Source organism: Onychomys torridus, chromosome 1 (assembly GCF_903995425.1).
Source record: "Onychomys torridus chromosome 1, mOncTor1.1, whole genome shotgun sequence".
Lineage (NCBI taxonomy): Eukaryota > Metazoa > Chordata > Mammalia > Rodentia > Cricetidae > Onychomys > Onychomys torridus.
In genome coordinates this window covers 143132328-143146625 of record NC_050443.1, presented here as the reverse complement: position 1 = coordinate 143146625, position 14298 = coordinate 143132328, and the positions used below count along the sequence as shown (strand labels likewise).

Below are 14298 nucleotides of genomic sequence, written 5' to 3'. Positions count from 1 at the left end.
TCTTTTCATTGAAACTAGAAGGTAAGTGGGTGGTCATGCCAAGAGGGTATCAAAATGCCAAGCTTTGAGAAATTCCTTGTGCTCTTGGGGAGCTGTGGGTCCTGCAGTCAGAGCAGACACATTACTTATTTGTTCTATACGGATCTCTTAAAGAAGTGGGCAGACACAAAAGCTCACAATTTGATGCTTTTGAAATCTTCTCCCTGGTTGGGGATTTAGCTCAATGGTAGAGTGCTTGCCTAGCAAGCGCAAGGCCTGGGGTTCGATCCTCAGCTACAAAAAATAAAAAACAAAAAACAAAAAAAAGAAAGAAATCTTCTCCCATCTTGGGTCTAACATCCATACTAATGGTCAGAAGGATTCTGATGTGGCTGAGCCAGGACTCTGCATTTTCCACATGGCTCAGCAGCCCCAGATTTTTTGCTAGAGGCTTACCCTGATGAAAAGAGACACAGTGGAGGGAAATATTATCTCTGAAGGAGGCAGATGAAAGAATGGTGGGCCAGGACGCATCAGGGTAGCTGGTCTATCCCTTTCCTCTTGATGAAGTAAGAAAGGATAAGAACATTCCAAGGTTATGCCAACTAGGTGTGTGCCAGGTGTGTGTACCTACTACTAAGCCAGGCTTTGGGGAAAGGGTGGCAGAAAAAGGGGTTGACTATGAGCAACTATGTGGGGAAGGGAGCCTCCAACTCTGCTAAAGACAGAGGTCGTGACTCATTTTGCTTCGCTTGTGTGCAGTTATCAGCTTTGGGTGTTCAGCTGAGTTTCAAGAGCTTGAGGGGCAAAAAGAGTTCTAGACTTTTCCCTTTTATGGTGATTGTTTCTTCTTTTAAGAAGCTTCTATTTAGATAAATATCAGAGAATAAGGGAGACCATGAGAGTGCTCATTAAACTCTAAGAGACTGCAATGTTCTGGGAAATATAGACAACAGCCATAATAGCTTTGATCCCTGGTTAGTTAAGAAGACTGGGAATGTGAAAATAAATAAACAAGCATATTGTGCATTGAGCCATAAAACAGAAATTCTCAAGGTAGATAGGGCCTTGTTTTGCTCATCAATATTTCTAACATGAGCCACATACCCCTGATTCTTGGGGAGTTTTATTTATATATTTGCTTAAATTACATCCAAAGACTAATAGGCAGATGAATGTCTTCTGTTGCATGAATATTTTATAAAGATTCCAACCTGATGAAAATATTTCGTGCTTGCTAGCTAGCTGAGTGATTACTCTGAGTCAGAGATGTGCTCCTTATAATTTGTGGAATGACTGTTTAGGTTCCTGCCTGTGTTTTGAAGAAATGGTGTGATGGTAAGTGTATTTATAATATACTTCATGTTTTGTGGCCAAGAGCTTGTAATGTTAGTTGCCTTTTTCATAACAATACCATATTAGAGAATACTATGCAATGGAGATTTAATTTCTTGAAGGACATTCAACTGTATTACCAATTGCTGTCCAGAAAACTCACAGAGATTAAGAAGAAGGGCTGGGGTGGGGGGGGGGGTGGCTGGCACAGTGAAGGAGAGTCTCCTGTGATCCTAGCAAACAGCACATGGGGGAGGGGAGGAGGAGCTTTTGAAATAAGTAATTTTCAGCTGACATATTTCTTGGCAGGGAGGGAGGAGATGATAAAACAATGTCAGTGTCACTAAAACTGAGACTAAAGTTGCAGTAAAGAAAAGTCTTCAATTTTTTTTTTTTTTTTTTTTTTTTTTTTTGGTCTGGGTAAACTCCAAGAGCAGTTCTCCACTTCCTCTGAAAATGTTGTCTTGGCGGCTGTAGAGGGGGAGGAAAAGGGAGGGTGCCTTCATGAGTTGCTTGTGCCACAAGATGAACCCACTAGGTCTGGTGCTTGTACAAGATCTCAGCTTTAGACTCAGCGTGGGCTTCTTCATTAGTAAACCTTCTCAAGTTTTGAATTTTTGCCCCCAATGTTCTCCTGTCTTGTCCATCTTCCTGTTCCTGTCTGCTGTGTCTTGGTCTTACTATTTTTATTTACTTATTTACTTATTTATTGAATTTTACTATGTATTGATTGATTGATAGAATCTTACTGTGGAGCTAGGCTGGCCTTGAACTTGTTTTTAATTCTCTTGCCTGAGCCTCCTGAGTGCTGGGATTACAAATAAGAGCCATGCCTGGCTCTGAGATGAGCCTCCCCCACCCCCCAGAGTGTCTATCTCTAGTGAGAATCCCACAGCCGGACACATTTACCGACAGTGTTCTAAGGACTTTCCTGTCACTTTGTTTCTGAAGCTGAGGAAGAAATACCTGGTGTAGGAGGAAGAAGAGGATGTGCTAGATGTGGTGTAGTCGTTCCATGGCCCCCACTTTGGCAAGTGTTCTGATATTTACTGAACGTCTTTAAACCTTTCAAGTTGATAAAAGTAGTAGCAACTACTCAGGGCTTCCATCTTTTGCCTCACCCTGAGCATTCTCTGTTCTGCAGAAAGCCCAGATGTGAACTCCATCTGAAGCCACTGGGGCCCAGAGCTCCTCCTCTGGCTCCCTTTGTAAATAGTCAACCCCTCCATGGGGTGCCAGTTGAATTTGGAGCCTATTATCTGATGTTTGGAGAGACAATTTCTTTATGTCAGTGACTAAGGAAAAAAAACAACAACAAAACAACCAACCAACCAACCAATGAACAGGTTTTTAAAATAAAAGCTCTGATAGCTGGCATGTGCCAACTGTGTGGTATGCATTGTCATATTTCAAACTCCAAAATAAACAGGGCAGGGATAATTTTTAGTTTTTCTCTTTTCCTTCTGATCACCCCAGTGCTACGATTACATTTGACGCTTGTGGATAGGGAGACTTTTGGAATGGAACACTGTGGCATTTCTTTCAACTTCTCAAGGATTTTTATAGGACCTTCACTTTCTTCCTCCCTCTTTGCTCCCCCACCCCCACCCCCATTCCATTGCTTCCTTATCCCAGACTACTTGCATAGCATGCACTGTGCTCCAGAGACATCAGAGAATAAGAGAACTCAGGTCTGTGGCCTTTTGGACTCACATTCTGAAGGGCAAAGTCAGACTTGAAGTAAGCAAATACAAAATAAGCTGGAGGGGATCCACAAGACAATGCAGAAGAAAATGTACAGGGAGTGACGGGCGAGGGGACAAAGGGAATCGGCATGGATGGATGGATGCTCGAGAATGTCACTTTCAGGAGATCTGAAGATTGAAAGAAAAGGATGAGCTAGTGCTCTGAGGGTGCCAGATACAAAGAAATCTAAGAGTGTAGGAGATGGAGGGGACAAAGAGCAAGAGCAGGAGTGGCTAGGTGTCACCAGGGACTGAAGTAGAGGCCATGGTGGCTGGGGCAAGTGAAGTAAAGTGCAAACGGACACAGTCAGTTCAGATCATGCTAAGTAGGGCAGGGTTGGATCCCACAGTCTGGGCTTGGGCTTATTTATTTATTTATTTATTTATTTATTTATTTATTTATTTTTCTCAACATGACAGGAGTTTGGGGAGGGGCTCATAAGAAAGCAGCAACATAATTTGGGTTTCCAAGGCCACTGGCCGCCATGTGGAGACTGCATTGTAAAGGTTGTGAGGAGAAAGTGAGACCCGTTCAAGATGCCTTTCTTTATCTCCTTCCCTGGGATCAGTCCACCCAGCTGTTGGTTCTCTGATTGGGTATTTCTGTCCTCCCCACAACAGGTTTGATTATGAGGGACTGGAGCCCAAGGCGACCTATTACATCATGAGGGACCTGGAGACTCTGGTTACAGACAAGTCCTTCATTGGCCAGCAGTTTGCTGTGGGGAGCCACATTTACAGTGTTGCAAAGACAGACAGCTTTGAATATGTGGACCCCGTGGATGGCACCGTGACCAAGAAACAGGTACTTGCTAGGGAATCACAGAAACAGGTGGATCAGGCACAGCTGGTGGGCCAAGGGTGCAGAGCTGGAAAAATCTTAAGGGGTCGGCTCCTCCGTGCTCTTCACTTTGAACAACAGAGTTCTCCATACAGGAAGAGGAAGCCCTCCATGAAGGTTACCTCCTTACTGGTGGAGGGTAGATTAGAACCTGGGCCTTTTAGTCCCATATTGTTTACACCTGGTAACTGATGAACCAAGACCTCAAACAGGAATAGGCCTCTCATTTCCTTCTTTAATGGGAGCAGCCTACAGGTGCTTTTGTGTGGTGGCTATTCTTGGTGATAAATTCAGAGGAGTTCCTAGAGCAAAATATCCCTGTCGTTGGGATCTCCCAGTGTATGGGTACTTCATCTTCTATTACCTTATGTCATCAAGGAAACATACAGGCTTAGATAAGTTCAGTGTCCCTGGGAGGGAAAGAATAGTTGGAAAGTTTGCCCAGAAAGCCAAGTGGAAGATTCATGGATGACTGCTAATCTCAGGCAGGTAGCAAAGCTAGCTGCCGCCAACTCCATTATCCTCTTGTCTTTGTGAACTGTGTGAGAAAAGTTGATGTCTCTACAATGATTTTTTCCCCCTCTCGGTCTTGTGTATTTATTGGTTATGGCAAGTACTGACCCTTCTGGGAGCACATCATAGACATTCACATTTACAGAGTACGTAATACAACCCAAGTAATGTTAAGAGTGGTTCAGTTCGTAAATCCCCGAGTTCTTGTCTTCTTACATATGTTTTGGTAAGTGAAGACAGTAACACGAGGCAGGTGCTGCAGGTGTTTGGGACTAAATAAGATGTGTTACTGCCAGCCTAATTTAACTAGTATTTCCATGTCATCTTTGATGTGAAAGATCCAGCACTGGGGTACTCCAAATCCTGGTACATTCTTTTTTATTCTCTTGGTATTACCTCCAGTTGGCTTAGTTTTATAGCTATTTTTTTTTTTAAATTGCCATCAAAATATCAGCCCTTTGGGCTGGAGAGATGGCTCAGCAGTTAAGAGCATTTGCTATTACAGAGGACCAGGTTCAGTTATTAGCACCCACATGGCAGCTCACAACCATCTGAAACTCTAGTTCCAGTGGCTCTGATACCTGCTTCTGGTTTGTGTTGGCACCAGACATACATGTAGACAAAACACTCATATGCATTAAAAATGAAAACAAACACCAGGTGATGGTGGCACATGCCTTTAACCCCAGCACTCGGGAGAGAGAGGCAGGTGGATCTCTTTAAGTTTAAGGCCAGTCTGGTCTACAGAGCGAGTTCTAGGACAGCCAGGGCTACACAGAGAAAGCCTGTCTCGAAAAACCAACCAACCAACAAAAAGATAAATAAATAAATAATGAAAATAAGCAGTCCTTTATTTTAGAAGTCCTTAAGGTCAGCTGAGAAGGGGAAAAGTCAAGAAAACAGTCAAGATCTGGAAGACAGAATGGAATCATGCTATTTGCTAGGAGTAACTTCAGGGAAGTTCCTTGTTTTCTTAGGCCCACACTTTCTTCTCCATCCATAGAATACTCACTGCACACAGTTGTTTCAGAAATGGGATGAAATAAGATAGAGAAACGTATAAGTTTCCTTTCTAAGATAGACAAAAGCACTAGTTCCCCTTTCTGTAGGGGGCACCCCACACATGTCTGTGGCTCACCGTCTCACCAAGGAGAGTTCTTGCCAACCGGCCTCGCCGTGAAATGACAGCAGAGATTTGGCTGTCAGCGGTGACGGGAGTCTGGTGTTCACTTGACGTCTCTGCATCCTCCTGTCCTGAATCCACATTTCCAGTTTTGTTCTACTTTCCCTCTGGACCAGCCTTCCCCATCCTCAAGGTTCACTTGTGTTTTGTTGCCATAATGTTCGAGAGGCTTGAAATATATACTTTCTAAAGTAGGTTTCTGGTTCTACAGCTCTAATACCCTGCATTTCCCCCATCTTGTCTAAAGTGAGGTTTCTGGTCTCTGGAGAAAGCTTGGGACCATCTTTTGGGGGGACTGGTCTAGATGCAGCTACATTAATGATGTTGTCTAGTCATGGGTAGTTAGCTGTTGAGCTAATTTATTACTTGTTTGAGTCAACATTTCTCTACCTTACTTCTTTTCTGGGGCATTCAGTATTCTAATGCCATATTCTTATATGCTCTCTGGCCAGTTATATCAGGCTGTTCTTCACCTGGATCTCAGATTCTGATGTGGGTTATTCCACTCCCCATTCCCTCCATAACCACAGATAGTAGTTCTCATTTGAACTCTGGAATATGTTCATGCTTTCCTCCCTCCACTGTTCCAGCAGAGCACAAATGTAGTTATATATAGATCCGTGTCGCTAGGACCTGCCCCAGGGAATTTCCTCGTGAAGAGGGAAGGAGACTGTCTCCTTTTCTCACATATCAGGTCCTGTGAGTGACATCCTCATTTAAGGGTGGCTCTGAGCCCCACTGGAGGTTTTCTGCAGGCCTAGGTTTGCTTTAGTGAGGGTGATGAGGGACCAGTTAACACCAAGCTCGTGCGTTGTCAGCTAGTTAAAAGTGACTTCTTTGACACAGTTTGTGCAGTTGAGTGGGGCTCAGCATAGAGGGACTGTATAGGTATTATGTAGGGAGCTCAGCATAGAGGGACTGTATAGGTGTTATATAGTGGGCTCAGCATAGAGGGACTGTATAGGTGTTATATAGGGGGCTCAGCATAGAGGGACTGTATAGGTGTTATATAGTGGGCTCAGCATAGAGGGACTGTATAGGGGACTCAGCATACAGAGACTGTATAGGTGTTATATAGGGGACTCAGCATAGAGGGACTGTATAGGTGTTATATAGGGGGCTCAGCATAGAGGGACTGTATAGGTGTTGTATAGGGGGACTCAGCATAGAGGGACTGTATAGGTGTTATATAGGGTGCTCAGCATAGAGGGACTATATAGGTGTTATATAGGGGACTCAGTGCCATAGGGCTGTGCAACCTTTTGGGTTATCAGCAGAAACCAACATTTAACTCAAGGATCATTGGGTCTACGGCACACTTCAGGTAATACTGTGCAAAATCAGCATACTTTCTGAATTACAGACACCTGAAAGACATACTTGAGTTTAAATTAACTAGTATGAATTCAAAATAGTCATAAAGTATTTTTGCGGCACTCACTAAGTAGATATTTATTGAAAGTCTACAAAATACATAATTTTGTTTTTCTGTGCATTTATTCATTGTGCAGTTTTCTAAACATAAATATGTAATGGCTTTATGGCCCTATAACCTACACACTATATAATTTGCTTATTTTCAATGGTTTTTACATTGACAAAGTAATGCAGTCACCACCTTATTAACTTTTTAGAACCTTTTCATCTCACCACAGTGCGACCTTGCTCATTTTAGCTCCTATCTCCCTTCCAACACCCCTCCAGTCTCCAGGTCCTGGCAATCAGTGACCTACTTCTGTGTCTTTGGATTTGGCTATTCTGGACATGGCCTCTAGATGGAATCACGTGTGGTCTTTGTGGTTTGACCATTCTCACTTGGTGGACCATTTCCCTGGCCTTCTGTATTGTGCTGCACACTAGCACTTTCTTTCTTTGTTAATGGAAGTCTGCTCGATTGTTGATGCCACACTTTGTTCCCTTTGTCCGTTGGTGGGTTTCCACTTCTCAGTGCAGTTTCCATGGCTGACTCTTGGAATGAACCGGGTGTGGATGTTCACATGCAGTGGTTGAGCGGACATAGGTTGTAGCCCTCTTGATATTCAACTAGAGTGGAGATGTTGGGCTAAACCTCAAAAGTACTGTCATCCCGTCTTCAAACCCAGTTCTACTGCTTTACAGTCTGACCAGCAGTATGTGAGGGGTCCATCTTCCCACACCTTTGCTAACATCATTAATTAATTAATTAATATCTTTTTTATATTCAAATACTGTTGTTTTTAAACAACATACTATACTGTGGATTCTTTTAAAATTAAGATAGAAGCAGAACCAAGCACAGTCTCTCTCTCTCTCTCTCTCTCTCTCTCTCTCTCTCTCTCTCTCTCTCACACACACACACACACACACACACACACACACACATTTCTGGCACTCAGGAAGCTGAGGATCATGATTCTGAGGTCATGCAAGCTGGAACATATAATGAGACCTTGCCCCTGCCCCCCCCCCAAAAAAAAACCCAGGAAGTGTTATAACCATAAGGGAAAACAAAACAGCAGTATTCCAAACACACAGATACTCCTGCAGTTGTGCATGTGCTATAGAAGGCAGCTCACTGTCCTCTTCAGCATCTTATTCCTCCTCAGCATTATGTGGTCCTCTTTGGCACCCTATTTCTCTTCAGCACTCTACTGTTTGAAATCAGACAGACACAGATTTGAAGACAGTTGTTGTCACTGTCCAGATCTTTGACTTTGAGGTAAACCTCAACTTAATCAGCATGTGTGGTAATAGAGGGTAATAGAGGGTGCTTGAGCAAAAAATTCTATAGAGCTCCCGTGCAGGGGCTGGTAGCTATTCCACACTCAAGAAATATTAGTTCCTTCTCTTTCTCCAGAATCCTTAACTTGACCATCAGAGTGAGCAGAGGATACATCATTTCCCCTTTTTCTGTCTTTCCATCCCCATTACCCCCAGAGGTATGTGTGTTCCTACACACATGCATGCACATGCATGAACAGGTATCTGGTTTGAAATGATAGGTGGTGTGTAGTGGCATCAGAAAACATTATGCTAAGTTTGCGTTTTATCCTAGCCTTCAGATACTTTGCAGTGAAATTTAAGGCTCAGATGAGTGACCCCATGGTAGTGGGCAGTTCTCAGTTACCTTTTATTTGGTCTAAATTCCACTTACTAGAGGAGCGAAGTAGATAAGAACATGGCTTCCAACAATACCTTTTATATAAAAGTTTTGTTGCTTATTTGATACAAAAATTGTTTTTTTTCTTTCTTTCTCTTTCTGTCTTTCTATCTTTCTATCCTTCCTTCCTCCCTTTCTCTCTCTCTCTCTCTCTCTCTCTCTCTCTCTCTCTCTCTCTCGCTTCTCTGTAACAGCCCTGGCTGTCCTAGAACTCACTTTGTAGACCAGTCTAGCTTCAAACTCACAGAGATCCGCCTGCCTCTGCCTCCTAAGTGCTGGGATTAAAGATGTGTGCCATGACATCCAGCTACCCAGCTATAGAAATTGTGTGTAAGCACAGCATTTTGCTTTGAAGTAGCCTATGCCTCATGGCACAGCTAAGAAGTCCATGGGCAACTTTGAAGTGTGTGGTAAGGAAGTCTAAAGATTGGCATAATTTTTCCATCTTTAAAAGAGTAAAAATTTTAAGTTCTCATTTCTGACTTGATTTACCGTCTAGTCACTGTGACAAAATACCCTAACAATGAGAACTTAGGGGAGAAAGGATTCGTTTGGTTCACAGTTCCAGGTTATAGCAGAGATGTCATAGCATAGAAGCTTGAGGGAGCAGTTCCCATCACACCAGTAGTCAGGAGGGGAGAGCCAGGAATGCATGCATGCCAGTGCTCTGCCTGCTTTCTCCCCCGCCTAGCAAATACCATCACCCACAATGGGTGAGTCTTCCCATCTCCATGTATGTCATTAAGATAACCTCCCCAGACTTGCCCATAGACTAGCAATCTAGACAGCCCCTCATGGGGACTCTCTTCTGGACGATTCTAGGTTGTATGAAGTTGATAATTAAAACTAACTATTGCAACATACAAAGTCAAGTGTCTCACCGTGGCATTTTCATGCACATATATCACATATTTTGTTCTCACTTGTCCTCTGCTTCTGCCTCTCCAGCTCCTCTGTGTGTCCTTCCCGTTCTTTTCCCAAACAGTCCTTTCTTCTGTTTTCATGTTACATACATTCCATTATCCTCTCTTGTCCCCTGCCCCAAACCGCTTCAGCCATCTTCCTCCCCTCTCAGACACCTCTTTCAAGTCCTCTCTTACACACAAATTTAAATCTAGACTTCACATGTCAGAGGAAACATGGGAAACTTGTCTACATCTGGCTTATTCCACTTAGCAGAGTGATCTCCAGTTCTATCCATTCTCCTGCAGATGTAATAACTTCTCTTTTATTTACAGTTGAATGAAATTTCATTGTGTACATATACCACATTTTATTTAGCCATTTATCTGTTAATGGACATCCAGGCTAGTTCCATATCTGGCCTGATATATGTAGAACAGCAATAAATATAGGTATAAAAGCATCTCTGGGGTATGATGGTTTAGAATCCTTTGGGTATATACCTAGGATTGCTAAACTGACCAAATGGTAGTTCTGGTTTTAGTATTTTTGGGAAATTTTTATGCTATTTCCATAGTGGATGTTCCAGGTTACACTCTTACCAGCTATGGATAAGGCATCCCCTTCCTCCACATTCTCACCAAAGTCAATCAAAAAAAATAATTTTTTTTTTGAAACTGGGCCTCACACTGTAGCTCAGGCTGTCCTGGAACTCACTATATATCCTAGGCTGGCTTTGAACTTGCTAACTGAATCAACTGCCTAGCTTTCTGCCTCCTTTTTTTTTTAAACAGTTTTTTTTTTTTTTAGAATTTCATACTTATGTACTGTATTTATATCTTTTCCCCAGTCTTTACTCTCTCCAGCTCCTCCCATGCCTCATGTCTCCCCAAATTCATGACCCTCCCTTCTTTAAGTATTGTTGTTACGTATATCTGTATGTGTGTTATAATATGTGTAATAAATGTGATGAGTCCATTTAGTGTTGCTCATATGTACATTGTTTAGGGCTGACCACTTGGGACTGGATAACCTATTGGGGTCTGGTCCCCAGGCAAAGATTGATTATTCTCTTCATAGCCGTTAATTATCTGTATCTCTTCATCCAAAGATGGGACCTTGTAGGATTTTTTCCATCTACTTTGGGAAGTTGGCTGGTGTTATCATTGTACAGGTCTTGTCAAGGTGACCACATTATCAAGATTTCATGGGTACAACTCTTTGTGCTATACAGAAGACACATGTGGATCCTACATGCTGATCTCACGTCTTTCCACCCCGTCTTCATGATATTCCCTGAGCCTGAGGTGTGAGGACTGTGCTATAGATGTATCACTTGGGGATGGGTCTCCATAGTCAGTTGTCTCTTCATTTCAACAGTTGTGGATTTCTCTAATGGCCTCTGTCCACAGGAAAACAAGTGTCTTTGATGCAGGGTGGGAGCTGCACTTGTTGATATGAGGATAAGTATTTAGAATGTAGTTGGGAATGACACTGGTTTAGGAAAGTGGCAATAGTATGGTCTCCTCTAAGATTCATGACTTCATCAGTTACAGTTACACTACCAGCATGAATTCCTTCCTATTGAGTGGACCTTCAACCCAATGAGGTGATCTTCTACCTTCTGGATGAGTTATCTTATTTGTGCTCCCTATGATATCCTAGTTGAGAAAATAAGAATAATTAATAAATGGCTACATCACATAGTCACTGGGAAAATTAAATGCTACCTGCAAATTCCTGCTACAAAAGGACCATTATTAGTAAATGACTAACTAAGCTGACTTAAGCAACCTTGAGAGCACCAGGGATGGCACAGTCATTGAGCGTTTCACTGCCTTGATCCCCAACACTCTAACAACTGAAACAAAAAACACCATCCTGGGATGGAAAGATCTGGGCATTTGGTGAGCCACATCAAGTAAGAAAAGCAAAGGAAAAGTAGACTTGTCAGGGTGTGTTGAGTCATCACTCAGTGATTCCACTCACATACTCCCTCCCCACTGCCGCACCCCCCCCCCACACACACAACACATACGTTCTGAAGCAGAAGAGGAATGGTTCTTTATGGCAGCTTAGTCCTCCCTTTTTGTCCTTAATTTGAGGTCAGAGTCCGGAAACAGATAACGGAAAAAAAGCCATTCCACATGCATCTCTAGAGATAAAGTAGAAATGCTTTTCCAACCAAACTGAAGCTAAAATCCTGTTGTGATGATAAGTCCCTGGCCAGCCCCATGGCCGAGGAAACATCTAGGGAAGTCTGTCCTGCCTGAAACCCTGCGAGGGTCATGCCAGAGGCCAGAAGGAAGCCCTGAAGCACTCCACCCCAACTTGAATGCCAAGGGCCTCCTCAATCCTGTGTGCCTTTCCAGACTTCATGGAATTTTCTAGGACCTCTTTTAAGGTGCTGGTTATTTATTTTATTTGGAACCAAGTGTCTATTGGATTTAGAAATCACAGTTTAATAAGGTATGGTGCCACTACAGTTCTTCCATGTTCTTTTGAGGGATCTGTTCCTATTTATTCTCGGGTAAAATTGAGTCACAGGAGTGACGAATGCTGCTTTCTTCAAGTATGAGTGAGAAAAATAAGCAATATTTACAATGTGAGTAGAGGGTCATTTGATCAAATCACTGAGTAGTTTAAGATGTTCCCTGTGCATGCCCTGTAATAAGGTGAGGGAAAATTTGGCAAGCCCCGAGTTTGTTGTGCAAACATCCAGGGTGCCGTTGTGGCTGGGACTCTCTCCCTTTTACCACCAACATCCCAAGGAACATTTTAGTACCAAGATAGTGTCCTGCCATCCACCTCATTCCATCCACCTGGAGCCTCAGTCCTGTGCACTTGTAGTGCCCACAGCTATGAGACTCTTCCAGTGCTAACAGTAGGAATATTTTAGTCTTGGTCCTTTGAATGAGGGACAGTTGGGAAAGGTGATTACACACATGGAGAGCTGGCATATTGCCACCATGGTGGCCTCAACCCAGAACTATAACCTGTATCATGAAAATTTGTTTTTTAAATGAGAAAACCTGATACTTCAGGAACACAATTTAAGCAACTGAGACTTCCTTTTTTCTACTCATCCACCCAAATCTTCTGTATTTCCACTTAGCAGGCTCAAAAATCAGAAAATCCCACCAGTGATGAAATAATTTGCAAGTAGCAGTTTAGCTGATATTTAAAACTTGGTATAAATGTGTACCAGCGAGCTAATAAGGAAAGCCAAATCCAATCTGCTTATGTGTAACTCTGGGCATGTTAATGCTTCAAGGTATGCAGGCTGCATGGAAACAGTTGGATGTTCTCCTCAACCTGGGAGAAAGAAATTCATTCAGAGGAAAGCCTACTGTGAAGACCACTCATTTTCAGACTTGTTATTTTAACACATAGGGACCAGGTCTGGTCTTTTTAATTTCAGTATTTAGAAACAATAAAGAACATTAATTGGCAATCTGGAAATCACACTTCAGTTCTGGGATGTGGTGCTGGACTTTGTCCCTAGGTGCCATCACTCTCTCCACCCCACACCCAGAATTACTGAGCCCCCAGCATCTATTACATGATACAAAGGCCACTGAATGGTTTTAGCTGAGGACACTGGAGCTCCAAAGCCCAGGGCCCCTCTCTCTTCAGGGATAATTGGTCAACCTTCAGCTTCCCCCTGTCAACTCAATCACATCATTATCGATGAACCACCTGAGAGACTAGAACAGTGACAGCAACCATTGCTCTATCATGTGCCATTTACTGAGTGTGGTTTGTGCAGCTAGACGCAGAACATTGAAAATGATTCAGTTGGACTGGTGAACCACCAATAAAGTTTATTTAAGTCTGAAAGTTGGCACTCAGATGTAGTAATCCTTCTGTGTGGAGTAACAGAAGTGTGTAGTTACCATAATTGGTATTGTTTGGTATTGAAAAACAGCCCCAGTGATAAATATGAATTCCTGTCCTAACTTAGGAAACTATGGAGAAGGTAGTTGAATTGATTATTTCATGTTCTTACCCATTGGGTCAGTGTTTACCACACAGTTGCTGTATGCTACTCAGGTAGTTGAATTGATTATTTCTTGTTCTTACCCATTGGATGAGTATTTACCACACAGTTTCTGTATGCCACTCAGTCCTCTGGTCCTGAGAACCCAGTGGTATACAGGGCAGCTGTGATTCCTGCCCTCTGCTTAATGACAGTTTAGCTGTAGAGGTAACTTGAAGTTGAATTTGAAATTATTGTAGAATTTATTGAACAGTATTATAGAGAAAGAACTTAGGCATACATATTGGAGGAACTAATGTAGACCAGGATTCTAGAAAGCTCTTCAGGGGGAGGTGTTAGTTAAGCTATGCCCAGGAGAGTAGGCAGGAGCTGGCCCAGGTGAGATCATTGCATCTTACTCTGTGTCTTTCTTCAACTGAATGTAATTATATGACTGTTTGGTTTACTTGATAATGAGATTGATTCTTGACAATCTCATAGGATATTATGACACCTACAATTATATTTCTGGACTTCAATACTTCTGCCACATTGTAGTCATGGCAAATGAAGACATCTTAGCTATCTGCTTTGCTAAATATGCCCTTAGTGGATCATCTTGAAAGCTATTGGAAAAAAATATTTTCTAGTATCTAGTTTCCTTGAAATTTTCCTATTTGT

General features: G+C 42.6%; 1 protein-coding gene across 1 annotated transcript in view; it reads left to right on the top strand.

The window, feature by feature from the left end:
* The window catches only part of Pgm5 (phosphoglucomutase 5), a 172950-nt gene that overhangs the window by 124074 nt on the left and 34578 nt on the right, over positions 1–14298 (top strand). The window contains exon 9 of the mRNA XM_036193917.1: positions 3681–3864. Coding sequence (XP_036049810.1) covers positions 3681–3864 — 184 coding nt within the window. The remainder of the gene's footprint in view (positions 1–3680; positions 3865–14298) is intronic.